This window comes from Pleuronectes platessa, chromosome 23, assembly GCF_947347685.1.
Source record: "Pleuronectes platessa chromosome 23, fPlePla1.1, whole genome shotgun sequence".
NCBI classification, from domain to species: Eukaryota; Metazoa; Chordata; class Actinopteri; order Pleuronectiformes; family Pleuronectidae; genus Pleuronectes; species Pleuronectes platessa.
In genome coordinates this window covers 11,194,548-11,209,210 of record NC_070648.1, presented here as the reverse complement: position 1 = coordinate 11,209,210, position 14,663 = coordinate 11,194,548, and the positions used below count along the sequence as shown (strand labels likewise).

The window sequence follows — 14,663 nt, the reverse complement described above, 5'->3', positions numbered from 1 at the left end:
CATATGTGCATAGCTCTCCATATAAACTATGTTCAACCTGGCCACTGGAGCAGCACTCACACAATATGTGTTTGTGTGTGTGTGGATGTGTGTTTGTGTGTGAGTGTGTAGTCTATATGCATTTCTGAATTTGTCTGTGTAACATGTCCACCATGTATTTATGTAAGTATAATTTTTCCTCGTAAATCTCTCAGGTTTGTGTTTTATGAGACGTGACATGCTAACTTGAGTGATGCTGAAAACATTTTGAATGGACCCCGGCTCGCGGTTTCCACATATATTTCCAGGTGTAATGCTGATGTTATGCTTCAATCACACTTACTTAAATTGACATTTTCCCAATAGGAGCTCTGCATTGAATGCTAAGCGCAAGGTTAGGCTGATAGGTGCGAATACATTTCAACCAGAGCATATCTGCAACTCAACTCTGAATCAGTATCAGGAATGAAGTGAATGGTAGATAATGAACTGCTGTGCCCCACACCAACCAATCGGAGAGGAGACAGGCAAGGCCCTACTATATTTATATTGTAATACTGGTTAGGATTGGCTTGAAAACAATAAACAACAAATCACCAGCAGTTGCATTCACTTCTAACCTGGGTTACACTAAACTAACAGGCTACGTTCAAGCTTCATATTGAAAAAGCAGAATTGATCTCAGCAGAAAGTGTATTTCCAAATACTATATTAAATATAGGACATATTTAATATGGAAACTGTTGAAAGAACAAACAAGGTACACTTATTATCTTATAAACTCTAACTAATGTTTTCCTCTTAAACTAGACTATAAATAATTCAATTGTTATCCCACTGTTATCAGCACATAATGCCTTAAACACTAGTTTTATGTTTTATGTTTAAGTCTTTTTTTTCTTGGAGGAATTTTAACTTCGCATTATAGAGTCGCAGCCTGGTTGTCAAAATGACACATCTTTCATACGGATGAAAAATGCAGTCTGGAGAGCATGTTTTCGACTCATGGAGCCATTAGTTGCTATCTGACAAATCAATTTCAAATCAGAAGTTCTGCCAACATAATGGATGGAAGTGCGGCTATCAGTGGGCGATAAAAAGCCAGAGCTGGAGATAGAAAAACAAACTCCCAAAAAGTTTTTCACAGATAAACCTCAGCAAAGATCCGGTGTTGCAGATCCTCCTCCCTACTTTCTACTTTCTAACTCTGTGCTGTGCAGCGGGAGAAAGTCTTGCATTTCATTTTTCTCACCACCAGTGTGAACCACAAGCATCTCCATTGTCAATCACACATGTGTGAATTATATAAAACAGGCAGGACAGTGATGTGTGTCCAGTTTTCAAGGTTCAAATGTCAGAAATGAAAACTGCACATCTCTCTCTCTCCCTCTCTCTCTCTCTCTCTCTCTCTCTCTCTCTCTCTCCATCCTCAGGGCCCTGCTTCTATTTGCTCGATCGATCGCTGCATCTCAAACAGTCGGTTTCGCAAATGAACAAAGTGTCACCAAAGACCACGGCTGGGATGACAAATAGAGCAGGACGCGTGCACACACAGACACACACACACACACACACACACACACACACACACACACACACACACACACATTAGAAGCTTCGATGACCCCACATAACCTGCTGCACACCAAGACACACACACGCACACACAAAGAACAACCACTGCACTGCCCTTGATTATATGATGGAAATTTCTCCGCTGTTTTCTCAGATGTAGCTGTAGTAAGAGGGATACTTTTGTTTAACGTTTTGGGCCAAAAAAAGAAAAGAATATTTCCATATACAATCATCGGAAAAGGAGCAGCTATAAAATGGTAAACTAGAATTGCACTCAGCCGAGCATATACCTCCGTCAAGGCCCATTAGTCCCCTTATGAAACCCAATTTAAATTCACTAGAACCAAAATTGTATTTGAAACTGCCCCAAATTGCACCCACTCATTAATATCAGCCCCCTCAGCATGTCTGATCTTTTTCATCAAGGTCCATGAATTATTCTCTAAGAAATCAAGGAAAATGTTGAAAAAACTTCTCCAAATGTTAAATAAAATGTGAAAAAAAAATCCTGGATCTGCCCTCTGGACCAGTTCTGCACCAAGTTTCAATAGGTCATGTTTTGAGTAAATTCAAAGTATATTTGAATAGCAGCCAAAATGAGTTTACATATCAGTAAACATTATCGAAATGTCTTCTACATGGATATTCAACTTGGGCATGCATCGGTAGCCTCTACCTTGAAACGTGATATATACATTTTAGCCCCTTTTTACAGGGTTCTTGTTTTAAAACCTATAAAGATTAAATGTTGAAACTTTCAGTTCAGCTCAAAAAGATAAACAGTAGCTAAACCCTGTTGCTATTTCAGCCAACAAAGCAATGACTGGGAAATGTATTTTTTCCATCAATGTCTGACACCAAGTTAAATCTGAAAAGCATTCATATTTCAATGACAATTTTTGCCACTTCTACCACTTTCAACTGTGTAGTGTGTGATAAGTATAGCATTATATCACAAATGGCTTGGCAACCAATTACTTTCCTATTCCTTTGTACTTTTCCCCCTGTGCGCATATATCTCTTTGTATTTCCCCTTCAAAGAAGAAGTTTGCTTTTGCATTCTCGACCTCAATCAAAAAGAGCTTTGCTTATCACATAGATCACATAACTTTGGGCCGGGATAACAGAGGCATGCCACCCTCCTTTTTGTCCTCCCGTTTTCCTCATCCCTCCCTCTGTCCTTCCGTTTGACTTCGTCTTCTTCTCCGGCGCTCCTCAAAGTGGCTGCTAGATTAATCAAAAGTCTTTCGAGGGGGGGCGACAGAGGGAGGGGAGAGGAGTAGGGAGGAGAGAAATGAAGGGGAGGGAGAAGGGTGTTGCCAAATCAATCCCACGAGTCAATTTGAGACTCCAGATCATCTACACAATAAATAAACAAGGAGAAAGTGGAGGCGGGATAAAAGAGGAGGCGGGGGGGGGGGGGGGGGGAGCAGGACACAGAGGTAAACTGTGCAGAGGGCATCTGCAGGCGGGCACAGTGCACTGCTGCTCTGCAGTGTTGTGTTGTGCAGCACAGTTGGTCTCAACTGGAATGAGAGGGGGATTACAGTCATCGGTGGGAAGTCACTCAGAGTTTAACTTCTGGTCAGGCACTGGTAAATCTTTATTCAGTTTCCCGTGTGAATGGAACACAGTGGATAGGAGCTTTTTGATGTTATAGCTGCACAGGTTTTGGGAATGGAAGTCAGGTGAGGCAGATTATAAAGGGACAATGTCTGCAGCTAGTGGTGGATGGATGAGATGACAAAATACTGGACATTGAAACTCACGGCCACTGTTTCTTTTATCAATTTCCATAGCACAGACTTAATCAGGGCTTTATTATTCCAATGCCAACAAAGATCATCTCACTGCTCTGCAACCTTGAAAAGAAACTGCACAGTTAGATGTGTATTTTGAGCAGTAAACTAAATACTAAGACTGTACTGTGATGGAACACATCAACAGTGGATTTAACTTCTACATTTCTCACCAAATTGACAAATAACCAGCATTTAACGAGTTGAACAAGACTCACAACGACCCTGTGTTTTCTAACCATCTTGAAGTTGAAGCTGTCTGATCGGATGTGGGTGGGTTCACTATCAGACTGGGGAGTTGGTGTTTGCAGACAAACTGTGGTCTGGTCTTATCCCAGAAGCTATCGTTATCTTTGGCACCTCCTGACAACACACACATTCTCTAAGGGAGACACATGACTGCAGCGCCCACACACACACACACACACACACACACACACACAAGGGTAAAGAATATTAAATAGACTGCTTTCCTATCACTATGACTTTGGGTATTAACAATATTCATGTTACTATCACCGTGACTCACGATTGGTCCAGCATTGTGTATTAGCTGGACCTGATCACCACTTCTTCACAGAATCGAGCTCCCAAGGTGCAAAGTGGCAGCATTTGTATCTGGGGTATGTTAACTTCATTTCTGGATAGAGGTGGTAAGTGGAGACGCATCGTCCATCTTTATAGAAGGTATGTGGACATTTGCTTAAGTCATATTTTGGACGTCAACGCAGAAATGTATGTATATATATCGGCATGAACATAAAGACGGATGTTAATTTAAACCATATACATAGAGATATGGAATATATCGTGTTTCCCATAGTGAATTCATGTTAATGGCTGGTATATGGTTTAGTTTGCACAAATATATTATATTTTATCATTCAGATTTTTGCAGTTACAAGTCAAACTTAAAATGACACCAACTTCTTGAAATCAGACGGACAGATGATTGAACACGCCGTCAAAAACATGAGCTTATAAGACTCAATAGTAGGTTTAGTGATTTCTAGCTGAGCTTGATTTCCCCGGCGGTCGATGACTCTAACGACAACTAACCCCACTCTCCTGTTATTTAACTTCCACCTCTTCCCTCAGGCTTTTCTCATTCCTTATCGCTCCTCCTTTCAGTCCATCTGACTTTCCCGTCCTTCTCCTCTCCTCTCCTCCCTCTCCCTGGTGCTGCCTGGGCTTTCTCCCCGCCTTGTCGTGAATTAACAACCCCTTCCTTATCTCACTCTCTCTTTTAATGCATCTCTCCATTTTTCCTCCTCATTTGTTTCCATTCAATTCCCCCGTTGCCAGCTGTCGTTCCCTCACACCTATGGAACCAATAGTCCTCCATCCGCGCCCATTCATCTTTGTCCCTCTTTGCCCTGCAGCCTTCTCTGTCCGTCTCTTCGTCACTCAATCTTCTTGTCTCTACCCCCCCTCCTTTGTATTCGCCGTCCTCACTTCTCCATCGTTTGGTATTCCCCATGCTCTTCTTCACATCATCACGAACCTCTGTCCTACTCATTTGGCTGAGAGAGCATTTCCTCTCCACATTTGTTCCTCTTTGAACGCCGCAGCTCGCACACAGCGCAAAGTTTTCATCGTTTGTCTTTCGAGTCTTTGAATCTCTCTCCCTCTGCCCTCTGTGAAGCAGCGTTATTGAGCACTCGGGAAAGTTAAACAGAGAGAGAAAAAGACGACTGGCTCCGGAGCACAGAGAGAGATAAGTCCGATTTGGCTCCGACAGTGGGAGATCGTAATTACAGTGGATGGAAGTGAGGGAAATCACACTCCTCCTCATGGCTTTTCCGATTTTGAATCTACAGCTTTCATCTCTCTCTCTGTCCCCGTCTCTCTTCTCCCTTCTTCATTCTCCTCCTCTCTTTGTCTGTCAAATTGTCGTTCTCCCTGTGTCATTTGGGGTTTCTCCACTCCTCCTCTTTTCTGAGAAAATGAATCCAGAGCGAGATTAAATCCAGTGACAACCACACCAGTAGGACCATCACACAACACTGCGCTCAGTGCATTCTTTCTCTATTTCTTAATCCTTTTCTTTTAGTGATTTCCAATCAGTCACCTGTCTCACTGCTTTTTTTTTCATGGCTGGATTCCATTCTACAGATTAACAGATTAATTAACTCCCATGAACACACACTCACAGACAAAGGCATTTAAACATCATAAAAACCCTTCTATTATCTATTATCTTACTATGAGCTGCGGGCTTTTACATGAACACAAGATGATCTAGTTAGTTCAAAAAACTATTTCAGTATTTTCATATTTTTCTGTTGGGAGAAAAGGATCTTACTTTCATGGAGCTCGGCTACGTTGCAACCAGATGTTCAGAGTTTCCAGGACTGCCAATCAAATCTCTTCATAAATAATAACCAACTGGCTTTGAGACTTTCTTATGGTCATGAATATATAATGCGATAGAGAAGTGGGCTTTTAAGAAGTGATTCCCCGTCCTGGGCTAGTGAATCCTCCAACAGGGGAAATCTGACTGGTCATTGTATAATCATTGTACGTTATTATATCTTTACCTTTCAGATGTCTATTCTTTTTTTTCTCTTTTTAAATATAAGACGTGGGGGAAGCAGGGAAATCAAATATCACTTTTCACTTTTTGTTTTAGATGTGGAAAAAAGGATGGAAAACATTTCTACTCATAAGTAGCCTACTTACAGTATGCCAATTGGAAGGTGCTTTAATCCTATTTACTTTCCTCCTAACTTCATTTAGCAGTGCACTTTTATCCAGCCTGAAATATCTCAACACTTATTAGATACAGTACAGTGCCATGGAATTTGGTACAGACATTAGTGTAATGGTTTCGTTTTCTGAGTGTGTTTATTTGTCCGCCTCTTTATTAAAAGTGTTTTCTGTTTAATTAATACCTCCTGTTGTGTTTCTTGTACATCCTTGTGTTAATGTTTGTTAATGAGTTTTTTCGCATGTTTTGTGTTTTTACTTTTATTTTGTAGGCTCTGTTCCTAGTGTGTTGTCTTCACTTCCTGTCTCTGTGATTGTCTGCACCAGTCCTCATGTGTTCCACCTGTGTCCAATTGCCCCTGCCTTCCCTGTGTGTATTTAAGTCCATGTGCTTCCCCTTGTCCTTTTCGGTTTGTGTCTAAATGCCTGTCTCATGTCCTGTCCTGATCTCCTCTGCTTGTTGTATCCCTTGTCCCCTGAGCTCCCGTCCTCTGCATCTCCTCGTAGGCTTCTGGTGTTTTTCCCCTGTGTGCTTTTTGTTTTTTCTGTTTTGACATTTTGAGATTCCTTTGTTTGTTGTTTCGTTCCTGTTGGACATTCACTTATTAAAAGGACACTTTTTATTTAAACTCTGCATGGGTCTACCTGCTTCATCGAACCTGACAGAGAGTTTATCCGTACAAATAAAGTTCGGAATAAAGTGGCAAAAATTTGCAAAAACACCAGTACATTCCTTTAACAAATTCCTCCTCTACACTAGATAGATAATGTCTCTCCTCCCTCACCCTACTCTCCTGTCCCTCCTTCGTTCCTCTTCCAGCTTCATTACATAACGGCCTGGACGAGCCAAAACCATGGACCGAGGGGGGGAGAGAAGAGCATGTGGGCGGGAGGAGGGGGCAGGCAGCTCCTCTGACCTCCCACCAGAGGGGGGAGACACAGTTGTCAAGGCGGAGTCACGTCAGCTACCTGCTCCTCCTGGCTTCACTCCCTCCCTCTCGCCCCTCTCTCTCCCTATTTTCTATGTCATCCTCACATTTTTCCTCTTCTGCTTGCTCCCTCTCTCTCTCTCTTCCTCTGCCAACCCGTCTTGTCTCGCTGGCTCAGTTTCTTTTTTTTCTGGCATGTTCCACCGTGCCCTCTTTCTCTTCCTCTTCTTGTCTCTGATCCTCTTACTCTCTGTTTTCATCCCCTTTGTCGCTTTTTGCTTTAATATTCAGTCACTTCCAGCTTCCTGACAACTTCCTCTATCGCATAGTTATGGAAGCCCTGAGGGAACTTGGTTAAAAAAAAAAAGTGATAAAAGTATTGCAAGGCCATACAAAAAGCCACTCTTCACTTTTTGTTCTGCTGCATCCCCTCAGGGCTTCCATACCTCCTTCCAACCACTGTCCCTGCATCAGTCGTAGCCCTTCAATGTGTCCAACCTTACTGACAGGAGAGAACCAGGAGGTGGGATGTTAACGTTCCCCTTTTTCATCCATACTTCCTCCTTCCTCCTGGAAGTCATCTATCTCCTAATTCCACAAATCTCTGTTTGTCTGTATGTGGACCACGTATCTAAATAATCATTCATCTTATCAGCTTACAACTTGGAATGCGTATTACTAAAGGCTCAAGGACATGCAGTGTTGAATTTGGTGCAATTTAGATATGTGATGCATTTAATAACAATAAACTTTGGATAAGCAGGCAAACAGAGCTTTGCAGTGAGGGCAACAGTCGGCGCGCAGGCAAAACTGACCAGCCAGATTATATTGATAATGTATATATAATATATTTCATGGCAACAAAATTCATAGAATCACTTCCTCATTTAAAAAAAGAGTTACTTTGAAAAGCTGGGTCTACAGATTGTGTCAATTATCCTAACAGACCTCTGAAATAGTCATCGTGCACTGTTTGAAAACACTATAAATCATTCAGAGTTTCCACAGAAATGAACAGTAACAAAGTGCATTCGGTTTCATCTTAATAAAAAAACATTGAATACAAACTTGCTGCAAAAAAAAGAAAAAGAATCTACTTGATAATGTAAGCACGGCTTTATTGCAGATAGACCAGGTAGGATGAACTCACAGTTCTCTAACTTCCTGCCCGCAGCCAGTCTTTACCCGCTGCCGCTCAATTACTGCACTTTTGCAGTTTCACAAAACGTTATCTACTATCCCAACAGATCACTTTGCTCCTTTATCACAGGCTCACTTGTCCAGCCTTCAGCTACTAGGTACCTCTCCCGTGGAACCAGGCAGACACCACCTCTTCATTTAAGGTTATAGACGTCAAGCTTTCCTCTCTGATAACGCTCATACAGTAATAAGGGCTGGTTCAGGTGAGCCCTGAGCCATCCCTTAGTTTTGCTGCTACAAGCCTAGACTTCTGAGGAAGATGTATTTTTATCACACAACTGCATACCATTGACTTTGTGTTTCCAATCTCACATAGCGTCCTCTCACCTTGTCCTCATTCTGCAGGTTTCTCCCTCTACTCAAATGATTCGTTACTGTTCTTTCGCCCATTTCCCTCCTTAAACCCAGCCGATCTAAGCATGATGCTTGACTTTACAATGTAAAGTGCCCTGAGTTAACATATGTTATGATTCCGAGCTTTATAAATACATTTTTTTGCCCCATCATCCCCTAAGAGGTTTGTCCAGCCATGTTAAAGTTGTCATTGGACTTCTTGACAACATTCAGAACTACTTTGTCGGTACAGTTAGTTAAAAACTTGATCTTAATTGGTTGTAAAAAATATGTATAAATGAATAAATAAAAGATTTAGGGGGAAATGGAAATTGAGTGAAACTGAAAGCAGTCTGGTTCCAGGCCAGCTTGCATTATAGAGCAAGTTTTGGTTACCGGGGAGACGACTGAAGATAAGCCTGACAGCCTGCAACACGCTAACACACACACACACACACACACACACAAACACACACGCTCACACAGCAATTCTGACTCTTTCAATATTCTGTGCAGCCAGGTAGATGATTGTGCTGCTGATTGATGCTAAATTACAATGATGTCAATCACTCGACAATTCCTGCATGAATGAATACAATACTTGAAATCGATTTTTTTTTTTTTAAAGTGCTCGATTTATGAGTTGTACAGGACTTGCCTGTCAACTCCCCCTCACACTGTCCACTGAAAAAGCAACGAGCCCAGGATAACATGAAACCTCATGATGGCATTGATGGAATTATTGTTGTAATAAAATCAACAGTAAGCAGGACCCACGCAATTATGCTGTGGATTGACCGCACTCTGACTGATGATTCATACCCTGACAAACCAGAAACACTCCTACATAACATGAGTCTAAACATCCGCCTGGAAATGAGCCCTGTGCGCCTTCGGATTTGCCCTGAAGTATTATGCGATGAATATTTCAAATTGGACCAGAGACTGTTTAAAGTTCAGTGTGTGGCGATGCTTGCCTCAGTGTAGGTGTGCTGTTACATAAGCGGGAGAGGGGAGAGCGGGTCTGATCGGTAATGGCGCTGCTGTGGGCCCTGATTGAACCAAACAGATGTGGCTGGTGGATTCAAAACACCAGGGGACATGTACCTGCTTCCTCTCACAGGTTTTCCCAACGCTTACTCATCTAAATCTAAATGTACACTTTGCACAAACACATCTGCGAGTTTGCAATTGGTGAACACGAGTGCAGTGGTAATTTAAAACCTGCCTGTTTGGAATGGGCTGTTCTCTTGTCCTGTGTTGATGCTCTAGAGGTAGTTCAGAGTTATTCCTTTTCATTAGAAAGCCCTCCTCAATTAAAGTTGTTTTTATTCTCTTTTTATTGTTTGTGTGCTGGATGTTGTGTACATGGCTTCTTATAAACAGTCTAAGGTGCAGATTGAAGTGTTTGTGTTCATCATACCTGGTTTATGTGCAGTGAAGATTTTATATCTATATAAATATATATATTTTATATTTATATATTTTAAGATCTATATTGTTCATAAATTTAAGCTGAATTTTACTGTACTGTTCAGGTTCATGTTGTTGCCATGACAGAGAACAGTATCTATGGCATGTGAATGTCTGTGTCAGCCCGATATGGTGAAACAAAAATAATAAAATTGTCGAAATGATCTTGCAGCCATTTTGACGTGGGATTTGACCCAGTTGCCAACTGCTACTGTACTTTATCTTGGGACAGAGAATAAGATTCATCTGAGTCCACAGACTGTAGTCATACCTTCATGCCACCTACTGCTAGAGAGCGCTGGTTGCCTGTTTGTTCAATTTTAGATAATCCAGTGTCCATGTTACACACAACACACTGCTCAATATTCTTTCCAGGATGAATACAAAGGGAAAACCTCATTATGAACATCTCAAGGTCAAATCCAGGTGATTCTAACATGATACTTGCTGCCACAAGTATCCTGACATCTCTATAAAATGCTGAAAACTAACTTTACACAGGGAACCCCCCCCCCCCCCCCCCCCCCCCTTCTTCCTGTAGATTGCACATCCAAAATTGTGCTAACTCCATGTTTTCCATCCAAACTGGGACTCTGACAGAAAAAATGCTGTCTGGCCACATCAGGGATAAACTAATACACTATTGATCTCTCTGGGAGGTTTGGACCGAGTCCAGGAACTCACGGGGGTATCATGGGATAGGATGTTTTTGGTCAGTAATCACCTAGGTGCTGACCCCTAACAAGGTGAGGTGGGTGCGTTTCTCTGGTTTGTACAGCTAATAAAAAAAAAAATTCAACCACCGTCCACACGAGCAGCAGTGAAAACAAGCCGTGCATGCACAGGACACGCCCACCAGCCACCATCCTTCATCTTTAGCCATGCTTTAGCTGGCTGCATGACTCAATGGAAGGCAATGTCAGTTACTCCACCGCTTTAACCCAGACTGCATTATCTCAACAACTATGGGATTGGACTGTGCCAGGTCATTGTATTTGATACCATTACCAGTTAAACGTGCAATATCACTACTGTACTAGATTCAACAGATCCATTTTGCAACTTTACGGCAGCAGCTGTGACCTTTTATCCAGGATCATGGAGATTACAGAAGGCAGCAGAAGACACCAGCTGGCTCCGCTATCATAATACCTAGAGTGATTTTAGTACCCTGTTAAAAAATCCTATAGGAATCACAATGTAGTACTTGCATCTAGTGTCGGAGATAAGCTGGGATGGTGGGAACATCGTCTGCCACTGGCTGCTTTACAGCACACAGCCCCTAAAATACATCAGGCGGGATTTAGAGCACACAGACACACACACACCTCGACTACACTGAATACACTCACACAGACGAGTTATTCGTAGACACATGAAGCTTGTACCTTAAAGGTCAGACTGATTGTGAGCAAAACAATTAAAAACATGTGTCTGAAAAGATGCATCTGCTGTGATTTATTGTGTCACGCGAAAAATTCCCATTTAACTGGCGGTCACCGAGCGCACTTTGCCAAGTGTGCATAAATTTTCTGCCTGACCGATCAGAGTGTGCGAATAAAACCAGAAAGCGTGGCTGTGTTGCGGTGCAATCATGTGCAGTTGAGATGTTCAGATATATGACAGTCCTGCCAGGAAGTCTCCTTTTACATGTCCCTTGGCTTGGATGCATGGGGGGGGAAGAAATCCCAGCGTTACATGTGCGATGTGAGCCAAGAAACGCACACCTTCATCAAACTAAGTGACAATACCTCTGTGCGTCTGACTGTTCACTTACAGAAGGAGCTGCTTTCGTCCTTTGTGCCTTCCATGGTGCCATCCGGCAGCATCTGGAGGTAGAAGCCGTGTCTGCAGTAGAGCCGCGTGACGATGCCCTTCAGCTGGGGCTCTGCGGAGCAAACACAGGGTTAAACACACGTTAGCACTTGTTGGCGAGCATATATATCAATGCGCACACCTTCCCACGTACGTGCACGTTGACTAAACAGCAGGCGGATCTTGATATTTACACGGTGAAATGGTCAAACAGTGAGGAGTGTGCGCTTGCATGTGTGTGTGTGACTGTGGCTTTCAGCAGGATTGATGGGCCCTGTGTGTCTGCAAAAAAAAAACTCTTTCACAGACAGATTCAAGTGATGGTGACACGCTGTTCATTTTTGTTGTGTGTCTGTGGGTTCTTGCAGCAGCTTCACATCACACAAGTAGGCAAGCCATTCCAACTTGTATTAGAGCTAGAGGACTTAGGAGAACCGACCAAGCAGTACGTTGCATGTTTCATTACATGGGAAGCCAATGTTACCGGTGACTATAAACAGCCTGGACTGAAAGAGAACTATACTGTGATTTAAAAGTGTATTTGCTCTCAGTTGCCTGAATTCCTGGAGCAAAACACCCCTCGCAGAGATGGAGAGTGCAGCCGCTGAGGTCATGCAAGGAAAGAAGTCCTTAAGAAAAGCTGGAAGGGATAGAAATATTGACAAGACAACCCTCAAAAGATTCATAAAGAAAAAAGAGAAAGGGAAAGTAAAATCAGTAACCTGGGGTGCAGTAGCTGAGGTAAAGAGAATATTCACAGATGAGATGGAGGAGGAGCTTGCCAAACACTTGAAACAACTAGCTGACCAGTTCCATGGCCTTGCTCCAGTTAAGTGCCGTGAACTGGCATTTGAATACGCAGAGAAAATCAATATCCCTGTCCCTGCCAATTGGAAAGAGAAACAATGTGCAGGTAAGCTAGGGTGTGCACGAGATCACATGAATCATAATAATCATAAATGTGCTTAATTGACCAATCCCCATGATTCTGTTACTCGTCCGATATTAGTGGTTGTCAATCCAGCTGTCAGGATTTTAACTATTACAGCATGTGTTGTTATGGTAGTTTTAAAGTGGAAAAAGTAAGTGGACCACTTTAGCCCGTAGCCGGACAGCAAAGAGTCCGGGGTAAAGTGGGACACAAGACCACTTTTTTTAAAACAATCATATTTTCACTGCCCTTTGTCCTGAAGACATTCTGATCATTTCCATTGCTAGAAAACATCCTGAATTAATGGGAAATGTGTAAATTTTACTGATATATCATTTTAGCTCGCCTAGAGGGGAGCAGATGTAAAAAAAATTCCACATTACCCCGCTCTCCCCTACAGCAAGAAATGTGAGAGTAACCGTTCTGATTCTGTATTTTATTGGAAGCTTTTTTTATAATATAGTTTGTTTATACTTTACCAACTATTTATATCAGTATTTTTGTATTTGGTTTGTTTAAAGGGGTCTGGTAATTTGGTGTTAAACAAAACTTGTGTCACTTTCTTTTTTTTATTCTTATTTCAGTCTGACCTCAATCCATAGCATTGGACACAGGACAGTGAGTGTTGGGCTGCTACATAAAATGCTTGTAAAATGTCGACACCTTCTTGTTTGCAGTGTCGAGCAGAAAGTTCAATATCTCGGATGCAGGATGGCAAAAGCTCAGGAAAGGAGCAACAGCACGTTCATCATCATGCTGAAAGTTTAATGAACCTTCCCCCGGTCGTCTGTTTACCCCACTCTCAAATACCAACTGTCGTCATTTACTCAATGCACTCTGAGGCATCCGACTACGATTTGTTTCAGTGAGCCAATCAGGCGTTCTCATCCTACGCTGCTCCGGAGCTAAGCTGGCGTGTGTTTCTCTAACCTTGTGTTTGTGTTGGAATGTGTTTCTCTTTTCCCCGGCTGCACACGCATGACCGCGAGGGGCTCTTCCACTGGGAAGTGCTGAGGGAGGCTAAATAGTGGATCAGAGGGAATGTCAGAATGCTGTAGTGTTTCCACAATCAAGTTTTAATGAGACGCATCAAATATGGATGAAGACAGAGAAGTACGGGGGCAGCTGGCAGTTGGCCCTCGCTTGACAGCAGGGATGCGTGTGTGTGTGTCTGTGCGTGTGTGTGTGTGTGTGTTTGTGAGTGAGAGACGGAGAGAGACAGAGATACACTGCAAGATATTCAGCATTTTCTTACAGTCTAATTCTCGATACAGAATTTGATTTTATAGAGTTTTAAAAACATTTTTCATACCTCATTAAAAGCCTAACACTGTTTTTTCAAACTTTTTTTTAATTTTACCACAACTGCAATTTGACTTACAGGATTGTCTGTGATATTATGAGGAAAAAAGTCATAATTTGAGGCTAGGTGTCGTCTTAGAGGGGAGATATGTTTCCAGCCTTTCACCTGGGTTCTAATGAGGAATGTGGAGGACCTTAACTTGTACTATTCTACACGTTTCACAAATCACAATCAACATCAGCAACACATTATCATGAGTATCAGGACTTTTGCATCAAGATTATGCAAGAAATGGAAGTGGAGAAAATGGCTGGAGGTGGTTGACTGCAAGGCTAACGTTTGTTAAACAGAATTCGTAGATTCTGGGAAACAGTGAGATTGGTCGGATTAAGAAGGACCTTGAACGAGCCCGGGTTCTCCTTGCTGCCTATTTCCTAGATATATGCTTTTCCTATAAAGCATATGTGGAAAAAAAAACAGAGCTATGTCAGATACCCTGGTGGGCTTTTGGATCCTACATTTCCAATATCGGCGAGTGACATATATTCAACTAGGGATAATAGTCCAAAAACAGTTCTGCATAGTGTCTCAAGTTGAGGCTCATTAGGATGTGAGTT

General features: G+C 42.2%; 1 protein-coding gene across 1 annotated transcript in view; it reads right to left on the bottom strand.

The window, feature by feature from the left end:
* fgf11a (fibroblast growth factor 11a) overlaps positions 1–14,663 on the bottom strand; it is a 76,844-nt gene that overhangs the window by 29,037 nt on the left and 33,144 nt on the right. The window contains exon 2 of the mRNA XM_053416305.1: positions 11,775–11,885. Coding sequence (XP_053272280.1) covers positions 11,775–11,885 — 111 coding nt within the window. The remainder of the gene's footprint in view (positions 1–11,774; positions 11,886–14,663) is intronic.